This window comes from Pygocentrus nattereri, chromosome 3 (assembly GCF_015220715.1).
Source record: "Pygocentrus nattereri isolate fPygNat1 chromosome 3, fPygNat1.pri, whole genome shotgun sequence".
In the NCBI taxonomy this organism is placed as follows: domain Eukaryota; kingdom Metazoa; phylum Chordata; class Actinopteri; order Characiformes; family Serrasalmidae; genus Pygocentrus; species Pygocentrus nattereri.
The window spans coordinates 7,986,972-8,001,227 of NC_051213.1; the positions used below are offsets into that span (position 1 = coordinate 7,986,972).

Here is a 14,256-nt window from a genome sequence, read left to right on the forward strand (position 1 = left end):
GAAGATTTTGGACTATGTTTTTTTAAAGCCCATGGTGGAGACGTGTATGCGGGGTGTCGTAAGGCAAAATAGTCCCCAAATAAATGTTAATTTTCTACTATTTTACCATCATCACCATTACCTATAAACACTCAGAAGGCATGTGTAGGCTCACTGTTGGTTTTGGATAGTGAATAAAATGTATATATTTGTGTTGTAGACATTGTGACGTCTGGTCCCTAAGAAATCTGAGGCTATGAGGGTCTCTACAGTCCACCACAAACACTCTGAATAACCAAACGTCCCATTTTTTTTTTTAATTGGTGGAATTAATGGAATTCCCCATTAATGCTAGTCAAGTCCGGCTGGCTCTGACTCCTCTGTGAACACGCTGGTTACAGACCCTGTTCCTTCTCCACTATATTCTACATGCTGAAATGATTTTCCACTTAATGCTCCTCCTCTGGCAAATCATTTTTACTGGAGAGATTTCATTTTGATCATGTTTAACGTTTGCGTTTTTGGGGTAACTGCTTTATCCTTATCTGAACAGACCCAGTGTGTTTGATTTGAAACTCTTTTCCTCAGCCACAGTAAGGCCATAGCAGCATGTAATTAACAGCTAAAGGCCTTTAGCTCTGGTGCTTTCTCCTCCTGCCTATGGCTATAAATAGAAATTCTACACATTTTTATTGTGGAGAAACGTATTGTCTCTACAGTGCTGGTGATGAGAACCAGGGGCTCCAATGTCTACAACACAAATGCAGCCGTGTTTGTATCGAGTGGATCAGACACTGTGAAACAGTGGAGTTTTAAACACTGCGTCCACTCACTGTCCACTCTATTAGACGCTCCTACCTTGTCGGTCCACCTTGTAGATGTAAAGTCAGACACGACAGCTCATCTGCTGCTGCACCGTTTGTGTTGGTCGTCCTCTGGTCCTTCATCAGTGGTCACAGGACACTGTTGGCTGGATATTTTGGTTGGTGGACTATAATCAGTCCAGCAGTGAAAGTGAAGTGTTCAAAAACTCCAGCAGCACTGCTGTGTCTGATCCACTCAGACCAGCACAACACACACTAACACACCACCACCACGTCAGCTGCAGTGCTGAGAATGATCCACCTCCCAAATAGTACCTGCACTGTGAGGGTCCACGGGGGTCCTGACCACTGAAGAACAGGGTAACAGAGTATCAGAGAAACAGATGGACTGCAGTCTGTAACTGTAGAACTACAAAGTGCAGCTATACAGTAAGTGGAGAGGATAAACTGGACAATGAGCGTAGAAATATGTGTGTGTGTGTGTGTGTGTGTGTGTGTGTGTATAGGAGAGAGAGAGGTTATATATGCATATATATAAAAAGGTTATTTATCTTAGGATGTTAGGATGTCAAGCTCCTTACAAAGAGCCACATACAGCACATTCTCCATCTGTCAGAAGTAACCTTTTGGTTCTATATAGAACCATTTATTAAATAACCCCTGAAGAACCATCTTTTTAAGTACATATATATATAATTTGTGGTAGGGCTGAGAAGAGGCTACTCCCCTTACGCCCCCCTCCCCAACCCCCCAGTGTGTTTTATCACGTCCCTGCAGGACGAACCCGGCTAAACTGAGCAACGCGCTGCGCGCTGTTTTCTGTTTTTGCGTTTCCTAAAAAGAAGTTGGGGTAAAAATAAAGTTGGGCAGCTCGCGCTCAGTCTTCGCGCAGATGCAGGCTGAGCCGCCGTGCGCCACCACGCCGCCCGGCAGGCAGGCAGGCAGGAGGGGCCAGGAACTGTCACGACTCGGCGACGCAGAGCGGTTCGTCACGGCGTGAATCACGCAGGAATTTCTGGGGTGAAACTGGGTTACAGCGTCAGTGCGCGCGGACCGCTTCACTGCCCCGCGTGCCATTATAAACTTCCGTCCTACTTTTTTTCTGTTGTTATTTATTTATTTATTTGGCGTCGTGCGCGCTGGAATACGCGACGAACAAAAAAAAATATTAAATAAATTAAAAAAAAAAAAAAAAAGCGCAGGCAGCTTAATCCGCGCAGGCTGCCCACCTCCCTGCGCCAGAGCTACGTCTCCTCCGCTGCTGCAGGCGGCTGAAAGCATGCAGTGGGGCGCTGCTGCGCTGCTGCTGAACCGGCGGGCGCACGGCAGCCAGAGTGAGACCCCCGCGTAAACAGGGCGCCAGTGCATGTGGAGCGTTTGTGCGGCGCGGAGGCTCGAGGAGGAGACGCTCTGCGCGCCGCCTCCAGCATCCAGCGAGGACCTGAGAGGAGCTCAGCAGCACCGTTGCCCCCTTTCTCTCCCCTCCTCCCCCCTTTCCTGTCCTCCCCTCTCCCTCCATCACCCCTGGATGGGCTCTGCTCGCCTCTCGTAGCTGCACAAAGCGTCGTTTTTGCGCGATGGCATCGCACGGCTTCTGGTCTCTGGGCGCGCAGAGCGCAGGAGGAGACAACAGCAGCCCGAGCACGCGTGAGTAAAACCGGGACGGACGGGGATCAACAGCTCCGCGACCACCGCGAAGACTGTGAACCGCGTGTTTTAGTTTCCGTGGCCTGTAAAGCGCCGTAGACCCTGTTTCTGTGGCCTGTGACCCAATTTTGAGGCAAAGAAACGACGAAGACGAGGCGCCTTTATTCGCCTTGTTCGAATTGGCCCGTTCCACCTTAAATGGTGCTGCAATTACAGCCCGGCGTCATTCATTTAAAACGGAATCGGTGCAGACAGAATATAACAGATGCTCCCGTTCCACCTTAAAGAGTGCAGCACTTACACTCTGGCGCCTGAGGCTGCTGCACCATTTAAGGTGGAACGGAAAAGTTGTTTTTTTTTTCTCTAGCATAAAATTCTTTATAAATTAAATGTACAATTAAATAATAATAATAATAATAATAATAATAATAATAATAATAGTAGTAATAGTAGTGATCATACAGTGCTGGGGTAAGCGGTGCTGACTGGGTTTCTCTGTGTGTTGTCGCGCTCCTCAGCCCGGGCTTGGTGCCAAGCGGCGGCCCAAAAATTCACAGGAGGCATCGGGTCGAAATTATGTGGTAAGTTCGTTCCTTTATTTGATTATTTCTCCCTTTTCTCCTCCTTTAAAACGACAAAGCGGCGCGCTGCTCTTAATAAACAGCCTGACGCACCGCGCGGACACCCCTGCTGAAAAGACACATCGAAACCATCAGTGTTTCTGATGGATCCTGATGGTTTTGTAATGTGTTTTGGCTTTTTTTTGATGGGCTGAATGATTTAACAGGTGACCAGCCGCTTATATAAATGCATACGATGGGATCTAAAGCTCGTCTATAGGAAACCAGTGGTCTCTACTGGAAACCAGCCAGTTATCAATAGAAAGCGAAGGCTAACGGTCCTTTTCCAGCCGCGAGGCTCGGTCACAGAAGCGGGTTGAATAGCGGTGTAACTGTGTGTCCGGCAGCGCTGCTGAATGTGGGGGAGATGGAGAAAACCGGCGACCCCTCCGCCGCCGCAGACCCCAAACAGGGAGCGTCTCTGGCGGAGACCTGCAGCTGCAGCGACAAACCCTGCAGCTGCTCCAGAGCCGCGGTGGGCTTCTCTCACCTCTACTCAACAGGTAAACACTGCGCACACACACACACACACAGGCCATCTACATGACTGTCTATTAAAGTTCAGTTAATAATAATAGTAATAATTTGTAATAATGATAAATTAATAACGTTAATAAATAACTCTAATAAACGTGTGTATAAAATCATATTTCTGTTATAAGTGCGAACGAATGATCCCGTTTATTTTTAATAAAATAATTCGCAGCTAAAACACCTTCTGTCGTTTTTAATTCGCCGTTTATTTTTTTTATTCTATTTATTATTTTCCTGTATGTTTTTTTTTTTCCTGACTGTGTCTCATAAAATCCTCCGTTTAAATCTGATCAATAATAATTTACAGCTCAGTCGTTGGACCTGCTGGTCTTTTCCACGCGGCTCTAAAGCTGTTTGTCTTAAATTTACTGCTTCATTTTTATTTTCATTTCTGTTTCTATTTTATTTATGTTTTTGCGCACAGCTCGATATTATTATGTATTTATTATGTCTTTTATTATGTTTACATATACATACATGTAAACCACATATCGCTGTTGTCGGATCAAAACCTCGGATCTCCAAAATTGGGAACTTTACAGGAGAAGGGAAAAACCCAGTTTACTTTTAATGGAAGTCAATGGAACCAGAATTTTTTCCAAGTCGTTTTAGGTCGTTTGTTTTGGTCCAATCATCATGAAATTTACCCACAGTATAAAAGACGACAGGCGTTTTCAAATGATGCCGAAAACCGAAAAAGCGATATGTAGATATGGAAACATTAAAAATTAATTTTATCATTATTTTATTGTTTTGTGTGTTATCATAATTTTTTCGTTTTTATTATTATTTTATATTATTTCTCTCTTTTTTCCCCACATTTAAACCCACATTTCTCTCTTCTGCCCTGCGTCATGACGCTTCATTCCTCTGTTTATTCCTCCTCAGACCTCCTGCCCGCGCTGGACGGCGACCTGAAGACGCTGAACTTCCTCCAGGAGGTGGTGGACATCCTGCTGGCCTACATCGTGGAGTCCTTCGATCGCTCCACCAAGGTGATCGACTTCCACTACCCGAACGAGCTGCTCCAGAGGAACAACTGGGAGCTCTCGGACGAGCCGGAGACGCTGGACGACATCCTCATCAGCTGCAGGGCCACCTTAAAATACGCCATCAAGACCGGTAGGTGGGCTGAGGGCAGCTGGCTATCCAGGCTTTAGAGAGTCGTGTGTCCGTCCGAGGCTGGAGTTGAAACTTCTTATTTTCCCGTTCCACCTTAAATGGTGCAGCAGTTGCGTACGCCACTTAAGGTGGAACGGGGAAATTCGAACACGAAGCTGTTCATTCTCTTTTAGCGGAATGTGGCCAGAGTACAAGTGAGTGCTGGATTATTTAAGGTGGAACGGGTAAATTCCAACGCGAATAGGCAGCGAGCCGTTTAAGGCTTTGACGTGGGGGGGCTTTTACTTTTGATTCGCCCTCCCGGGTCGGTACTCAGCGGGTTAAGATCAAAGCTACAGTCATCCTGTTTTTAGGGTGTGAGTGTTTTACGCGCTGCTCGTTTTCAGGGACTACTTTCTTCACGCGTGGCTTGTTAGTGTCTCTCTATTGACAAGTGACGCTCATCGATCAATGCGCGTCCGTGCGTTGGTGCAGATGTGAATGTGGCTGGCGGATGGATACCGTTTCATCGCGTTCCCTCGCTTTCAGGTGGAATTAAAGAAATATGAGGGCTGGTTGTTGTTATTATGTCTGGCGTTTGTTATGGACGATAAACCCACGCAGGTACGCTCGTGATTAGTGACGTTGGCGTGTTTTGAGGAAAAGCTGGACACGTTTTGATAGACTGGAGCTCCTGTGACCTTCAGACCAAACCAAGCCCAACCAGGCTTCACCGGTCACACGCAGCCAGGCGCAGTAGAACCTGCGCCGAAAAAACCAGAACATACAGTATAAAAATACAAACATACAAACATAAAAAAGGAGAAAAGAGTATAAAATTAAATCCAGGACTATCATAAAACAGAACAAAATGCAGATGCAAAAGAGCAGGAGGTACACTCCTAAAAAGATGGTTCTTCAAGGGTTCTTTTGTAAATGCTGTGGTTCTATATAGAACCAGGAACAGTCAGAGGACCTTTGCATGGTGAAATGGTTCTTCAGATTGGTTGAGTGTGCTCTGTGTACTTATACGCACTAAAAAAGCTTCTTTAAAGGTTCTTTAGTAGAGAAAGTAGCTCTATCTAGAACCATGAACACTCAACGAACCATCTGCCTGATTCAAATATTATTTGCCTGAATAAAAGGTTCTTCAGATTGATGGAGAATGTTTTGCATATACTTCTGCATGCTTAAAAAGGTGGGTCTTTAAGGGTTCTTTAGTAAAGAAAATGGCTCTACGTAGAACCATGAACAATCAGAGAACCTTTCCATGCTCAAGTGGTTCCTTGTATGGTGAAATGGTTCTTGAGATTGGTTGAGTGTGCTCTATGTACTTCGACACACTTAAAAAATATGGTTCTTTAAAGGTTCTTTAGTAGAGACAATGGCTCTATCTAGAACCATGAGCTCTCAGTGAACCACCTGCATGATTAAATTATTTGACTTAATAAAAGGTTCTTCAGATTGATGGAGAATGTGTTGTATGTACTTCTACACACCTAAAAAATATGGGTTCTTTAGTAACGAAAATGGTTTTATATAGAACCATGAACAATCAAAGAACCATTTGCATGATCAGAGGGTTTCATTGCCTTGATAAATGTTCTTCAGGTGCAGAATGTGTTGCATGTACTTCTACACACTAAAAAAATGGTTCTTTAAAGGTTCTTTAGTAGAGAATATAGATATATCTAGAACCATGAACACTCAGTGAACCATGCTTAAATGGATCTTTGCCTTGATAAAAGATTCTTCAGATTGATGGAGAATGTGTTGTATGTACTTCTATATAGAACCTTCTCGAAATGGGTTCTATATAGCACCAGAAAGGGTTTTTGTATTGGGTTGCAAGCTTGACACCATAACAACAGCAGAACCCTTTCGGGTGCTATATAGAACCATTTTCAAAAAGGTTCTATATACAACCATATACAACATGTTCTACCTCAATCTGAAGAACCATTTCACCATGCAGACAATCATTTAAGCATGGAAATGCTTCGTTGAGTGTTCATGGTTCTTTATAGAACCGGTTTCTGTAGTAAAGAACCCTCATGTTTCTAAGGAGCGTAGTAGAATTGAAAGAGGTTAGTAAATATTATAAACGCTTATAAATGCTTCCGTGTGCATTGTGTATGTGGGGTGACCTTGATGACCTTCAGCCTCTCACTGGACAAATAGAAATCCATAGTTATAAGCTCAGCCTGCAGAAACAGCCATAAAGATTCATTCATTTCTCTGTGTGCTTTCCCCTCATTATTTTGGCTATTTTTAGCCCACCCCAGGTACTTCAATCAGCTCTCCACTGGATTAGACATGGTTGGCCTGGCTGCAGATTGGCTGACGTCGACTGCCAATACCAATATGTAAGTGCGGCTCCTCTTATCCCCCAACGCTCACACACAAAGCGAGCGGCGGTCATTTCCGTTTCCTGCCCCCCCCCTCAGTTGTCGATCGGGCTCTGTGCCTGCAGATAGCACGTTCTCTCTCGGCAGCAAATTGAAAGGGGTGAAATGAAAGGCAGCCCTGCATCCACGCTGCCCACCCTGCATTGCTCCGTTATCAGGACCATTCAGGGGGAGAAAATTAGAAGGGAATTAAAATTCGCATTCATTGGAGCTCATCAGAATGCTAATATCTGTTTCTGGGGGCTCGTGATTTGGCTGATTCCTCTCGAATGCGAGTGAAGAGAAAGGCAATTTATTCTTGAGCATATACAGATAATACTTTCACTGCAGCCTCAAGCAATGAAAAAAGGAAAAAAAAGATAATGCCTGTCCATAGGAGTCACTGGTGTTACTGGTCGTCACTGGTGTTACTGGTCGTCACTGGTGTTACGCGTGACAGTTTTAATGAAAAATCCATTTTACTAAACGGCCGCTACAGAGCATCAAACCACACGCTGTCAGTCATGGAAAATCCACCAAAATATGGAATTTAGTCCATTTGTGTTGTTTTTTTTTTTCACAATTACCAAAGAATAAAGTCGGTCACACCAGTGACGTCAGCTAAAAGCTTCATATGAGATGAGCTGAATCAGAAAATCCCTGAGAACTGAAAGGCACGGTGGACTCACCGTCAGCTTTTCATCATAGATCCTCAGAAAACAGGTAAAAGGTAGACGAGCGACATCATCGGTGTGACTTTTGTTTCAAAATAAGAGATTTTTTATTGCATGGTAACACCAGTGAAACGACTCCTGGGGAACCTTCATTATATATTGCATAATATTTAACTGCCATTTGTGTTCTTGATGTCATTTAAACCATATATTTCCTCGTCATGTGTAGATTATTGCAGTTAAAATAGCAGAAACAACGTTTTACCTCAAAATATGGCCTCAGCCTTCACACATGACTGTGAGAACGAGCTCTTCTGTGGTGCTTGGAATTCTGTGTAATTGATTTAAAAGCCAATATTGCTGAACTGATGACTGAAGAGGGTGTAGGTGTTAAAATGACTGATTTTAAAATATAGACAAATTGTAGCTCTAACATTTTTGCAGGTGTAATGTATCTGTAAACTGGATGTAAATATGAGTTTCCATAGAACAACAACCAGATTCACGGTCACTCAGCAAGTTCCACTCAAAAAAAGAAGTCATTGTACAAACTTCATTCAGTAATTCCACACATTTCCATTCCAGGGCAGAGTCGGTGTACAAGGACTTTGTTACCTCAACGTGAAATTCAACTGTTGGTGGATCAGAGTTGGAACATTTCAGTTTCTATTCATTATGATGCACTTGCAATCATTTTTGTTCATTTTATGTAAAATCAGTTAAAAGGACGACACAATTACGAACACGTTCTCAGACTGTAAGTCTAACAACCCTGTTGGTTAATTCCTGTGAGTGTACAGTCGTTCATTTTATAATACACACAATACTACTAATAATAATTAAGAGATCCTTATTAGTCCCACAACGGGGAAATTCCACCTCCACATTTATCCCATCCGTGAAGTGAAACACCACATACACTAGGGGGCAGTGAGCACACTTGCCCGGAGCGGTGGGCAGCCCAATCCATAGTGCCCGGGTAGCATTTTGGGGGTTAGGCGTCTTGCTCAAGGACACCTCAGTCATGTGCTGTTGGCTCTGGGGATCAAACCGGCGACCTTCTGGTCACGAGGCTGGTTCCCTAACCTCCAGCCCACGGCTACCCCATACTAATACTAATACTAAAACTAAAACTAAAACTAAAACAAAAACAAACGTGGAGGTGCTGTAAAGTACATTTCCACATTGTGTATTTATCTGTTATGTGCATATGGAGCATTTATCTGTGTTAGTCAGAGCGTACAGTCTTTATATATATATATTTATAGTGGTGTGCAAAAGTTTAGGCGCCCCAGTTAAATGTCATTTTCTTGATTGAAGTGGAAATTTTGATTTGCTGAATTTACTGTACTAGTGGGAAAAAAGTAAAACATATAATGAGGCATTTTATGTTTTGTGTTTTATGTTAAACTAGGCAGATAAATAGAAACGGTGCACCGAAATTTGCCTGTACAGGATGTGTCGGCTTATTTTCACTTAGGACATTAATAAAAGATCATTCCGTATTCATACCTTTGCACAGCGCTCTCATTCCACCCTCATGTACTCCTACCTGGTCCTGACAGACTGCTGTAAAACCTAACTGATGTAACGCCTCACCCACATGACCACCCAGCATGACCGATGCTAAATTGCCAAGGTGACGTGACATTTTTTTTTTATCCCCCCTCCCTTTTGCTTTGGGTGCGCTGTATGTGACTGGGTCATGTGACCTCTCCTGACGGACAGGTTCACCTATGAGGTGGCTCCAGTGTTTGTCCTGCTGGAATATGTCACGCTGAAGAAGATGAGGGAGATCATTGGCTGGGAAAATGGCCGCGGGGATGGGATTTTCTCTCCAGGTAAGCAACAGAATTTAAAAATCTTTATAATAGAAATGCATTGGTAAAGAATTTCTGAGCTGACGTCTTAAACTCGTTCAGTCAGCCAGTCACTTGTTCATTCATTCATTTGGTGACCCATTCACGCTATAATCCTGCTATGATGTGCAGGCTGTGTAAGTCATTACATAAACTAATCACTGATTAGTTTTTCACAGCCAGGACACAACTAAATTAGATATGACCGCTATTATAAACATCTACATTACTGTTCCCTTTCTCTGCCACTATACACCCTTTAACTGCTGCTGCACTCAGCACTTTAACTTTAGACTCATACTTTGCACATTGTAAGGTTTACAGGTGGGACTGTGTGTGTGTGTGTGTGTGTGTGTCTGAGTGAGTGATGATAGGAATGCATGTTTTATTTTATTTTATTTTGTTGATTTTATATTTATTTTATCTTATTCCCTACGTCTGTCTGACACTGCACTCTGTGAGCTCCTGTAACCAAAACCAAGCTCCTTGTATGCGCAGCATACCTGGCCAATAAAGCTTGTTCTGATTCTGATTTGTAAATATTTAACTTATACTGATCATACTTCCAGAGGCTCTGATAATAGGTGAGTAGGTACATTTACATTTATGGCATATAACAGATGCTCTTATCCAGAGTGACTTACAGTTTGATTATCATTTTTACACAGGTAGGCGGAGGTAGTGTTTGGAGTCTTGCCCAAGGACTCTCATTGGTATAGTCTAGGGTGCTTCCCCATGTGAGGGATTGAATCCAAGTCGACAGTGTAGAAGGCAGAGGTGTTACCCACAACACTCTACCAACCAGGCTTATTAAAAACAGCAGTTGCGATCCTGCCTGGTTGTCTATATGTGTGGGGTGGTGATGTTAGCCACTGTGCTATCCATCAAATTAATTGACAAGAATGGAAATGCCCAGCCCTGCGTCAGTGCATGTGCAAGCTTAAAATATTTGAGAGTATGGCGATATTTGACCAGTTTCTTGGTAAGTTATGCCACAATACAGTTTTATAAGCATATTGTGGATATTACTTATAGTTAATTAACAGTTAAAGGCCTGGCCAGGTGTAAGAGAGCATAATAAGTTCTGTTTCATTGGATTAACTGCAGTGCAGTGTGTGAAACGGTGAATAAAAATCAGTTCACTTTTTTGACGTTTTAAAGAAAATGTGGCTCTGTTGTCTGTTCCAACTTATCAAATCTCTGAAAAATGAAATATCATGATGCACAGTGAGTACTGTGAAATCTTTAAATATGTTGGTATTATATTTTTGGCATATCACCCTCCCCATGCTAAATTATCATTTTTAATCATATTCTTTAATTCCAATATCAGACCAACAATAATAATGCAATTTTCTCATTAATCGGCCAATAATATATCCGCCACACATAAATAAAGCACCCATTAAGAAGAATTGCTCCCAGACTCTGCTGAGCTACTGTTGTTATTGGTCTGTAGTGCTGGTACAATGAATCCTATATGACTCTCACTATCCTTGTTGTAGTTCAAGTTCAGATAATTATAGATAGCATAAATTTAGCTGGAGTAAATTGGGAGGTGACATTGCAGTCAGTTCTACAGGCAAATAAAAGAGCACACTCTTTCAGAAATCTCACACTTTGTGTTAGGCCCTAAGAACAGGGCATATATCTGAAAACATACTTGACTGTGTTAAAAGGAACACAACACATGTCCTTAACTGGTCATACAGATCTGTTCAAAGTAAACAGAAATGCTGTGCATTTCAACATCAGTCCAGCTGTGGACACGAATGTAACACAGATCAGATTTCATGCTTGATCCTCTAATCACTGCTGCGGATGAATTCAGAGAGTGAATCGGACTCTGGACATGGACGAGCACAGTGTGAGTGGCAGGAGAGAACCAGGCCAGTGAAAGACAGGAGGCATTAGGCTCATTCAAGCTCAGTGACTGAACAGGGTCTTGCTGTACCATCTCCCTCCAGGTGGCGCCATTTCCAACATGTACGCAATGCTGCTGGCTCGCTACAAGATGTTCCCTGAAGTGAAAGAGAAAGGGATGTCATCAGTGCCGAAGCTGGTGGCCTTCACCTCTGAGCATGTATGTCCGTCTGTATCTCACTGTGTTTACTGTTTTTAAATTATGGTAAGGTAAGGACGTTTGGGAGCTGATTGTGTGGGTGTACAAATGTAAAAGTGGAGACTTTATTGCATCAATTTTTTACAGTTATGTTTCTCATAACAGGTTATATTATATTATATATTATTGTATCGCTGCTACAGTTCTTTATGTTGTGTGTAAATTTCAAGATGGATGGACCAAAAGAAACGGCCCAAAATCTGGTTCCGCTGATTTACAGTAAAACTAAAGTATGTTTTTTTCCTTCTCCTGTACAGTTATCGTTTTGGAGATATGAGGTTTTTATGGAGCCCTGCTGGTGACATCCTTTATAAATAAAAATAATGTGTGGCCATGCCTTATTAATGCGTAGGAACCAGATCCTATTGCGTGGCCATGACTTAGTAAGGCATGGGAACGAGATCACGGCTTACTAAGTCATGGCCATGCAATACGATCTCATTCCCATGCCTTACTGAGTTGTGGCCACAACTTAGTAAGGTGTGGGTATGAGATGATTAAGTCGTGGCCATGCATTAGGATCTCATTCCCACGCATTACTAAGTTGTGGCCATGCATTAGGATCTCATTCCCATGCTTCACTAAGTTGTGGCCACAACTTAATCATCTCTTTCCCACGCCTAAGTAGTGGCCATGCATTAGGATCTCATTCCCACGCTTTACTAAGTTGGGGCCACAACTTATTCATCTCATTCCCACGCCTTACTAAGTCATGGCCATGCATTAGGATCTCATTCCCACGCTTTACTAAGTTGGGGCCACAACTTAATCATCTCATTCCCATGCCTTACTAAGTCGTGGCCATGCATTAGGATCTCATTCCCACGCTTTACTAAGTTGTGGCCACAACTTAATCATCTCTTTCCCACGCGTAAGCAGTGGCCATGCATTAGGATCTCATTCCCATGCTTTACTACGTTGTGGCTACAACTTAATTATCTCATACCCATGCCTTACTAAGTTGTGGCTATGCATTAGGATCTTATTCCCATGCTTTACTAAGTTGTGGCCATAACTTAATCATCTCATTCGCACGCCTTACTAAGTCATGGCCATGCATTATTTTATTTATTCAGGATGTCACCAGCAGGGATCTGTAGGGTTTGGTCTGACAGCAGCGATATAATATTACAGTTGGGTCTTTTGCAATATAACAATACAGCAAATCATATTCCATCGTTCAAAACAAGCCTTTTGGACAGTACACCCAACAAATTGGAGCAAATAAAGTACTCAGTTTAATGCTAATTATGTTGCATTAAGTTTAATAAAAATAAAAATTAAACAAGCAAGTCAGATCCCCCTTTACCTGGAAATACCTCTTCCTCTTGACCATCTAGGTTGAAATCAAGGAGGAAAGGCACAGTGTTTTAAAATATTGTGCTTTTTTACAGGTTGAATGATCTAATTAACTGAAAAATAGAAACATTAATATAATAACCTAAGGCACTTTTTTTTAATTGAGACATTACTGTATCACATCAAGCTTTATCATACATTTTGCAAGATGCCTACAAGCACTAATGCAGTAGAATCGCCACCTTTATCAGTGCATCACTGTGGATTGTTCTGAATGAATCGCTCGAGGTGTCTTTTAACCCCTTACATGTCCAGGAGCTGCTGGTGGACCTACTTTTACTGCACATTTTTATAATTTAGGAATAACTCAACCAGTTTGCACTGTAATCTGTGTACAGAACAGTCCAAATGTCAGAGGCCACTCTTAATTTATCTTATTTCTAGTCAAAATGGCCATTAAGTAGAAGTTAGTCACCACTTGCATAAGGAAAGAGAAGATCAAAGGAAAATACATTATAAAAGAGTTTCCAAAACTGGAGTTTATTATGTAAAAATTATATTTAAATTAAAATAAAAATAAGACTTATATTATATTAAACAATACAGACAAAACAGGAGTCCTAACACCACTGAATGACCTGGTTGACACCAAAACTGCCCCATCAGATAAACAGCACTGAAAGCTTTGATCTCTGAGAGAGAGGAGAAGATCAAGCTGCTTCAGATCTGAGAACATCCACAGGCGTTTCTGTCCATCCTTCCACTGTGAGAAGACCACTCAGCGCTGTGGGTCTGAAAGGATGTGTAGCTGACCAAGAAGAACCTCACTGAGAAAAGGAGACGGACACATCAGACAAAAGAAGCTGGACGGTGGACTGACCGAACCCAGAGTCCAGACCTCACCACTGAATGGGTTTCTTTACTTCAGAAAATCATCAACCAGCTTCTATTCCTGAACTTTGGAGGTGTGTCCGCAGATTCTTTGAGGAGCTGAAGTTTCCTAAAAAGTATAGAAGCTGTAATAAAGGCTACCTAATATATTAATAATATTTAATATTATATATAGTAGTAGAGGCTTGAGGCTGAAGCAAAAAATGAATAAAAAGTTGTACTTAATGGCCATTTTAACAGTAAATTAAACGAAGGGTGGTCTGACTTTCGCACAGTTACTGAATAACAAGACTTAATAAAGCCAGAATTTTAAGGGGTT

The 14,256-nt window shown here is 42.3% G+C and overlaps 1 protein-coding gene across 2 annotated transcripts in view; it reads left to right on the forward strand.

The window, feature by feature from the left end:
* The first annotated feature begins 1,643 nt into the window (after positions 1 to 1,643).
* Positions 1,644 to 14,256, forward strand: part of gad2 (glutamate decarboxylase 2) — a 42,049-nt gene continuing 29,436 nt past the window's right edge. Inside the window, exons 1-7 of one of the 2 annotated variants that reach the window (XM_037537017.1) lie at positions 1,644 to 2,450; positions 2,969 to 3,031; positions 3,418 to 3,573; positions 4,493 to 4,726; positions 6,981 to 7,071; positions 9,495 to 9,607; positions 11,593 to 11,708. In XM_037537017.1, the coding sequence (XP_037392914.1) occupies positions 2,381 to 2,450; positions 2,969 to 3,031; positions 3,418 to 3,573; positions 4,493 to 4,726; positions 6,981 to 7,071; positions 9,495 to 9,607; positions 11,593 to 11,708 (843 nt within the window). In that variant the 5' untranslated portion in view covers positions 1,644 to 2,380. The remainder of the gene's footprint in view (positions 2,451 to 2,968; positions 3,032 to 3,417; positions 3,574 to 4,492; positions 4,727 to 6,980; positions 7,072 to 9,494; positions 9,608 to 11,592; positions 11,709 to 14,256) is intronic. The other variant, XM_017705482.2, reaches the window with a different exon arrangement.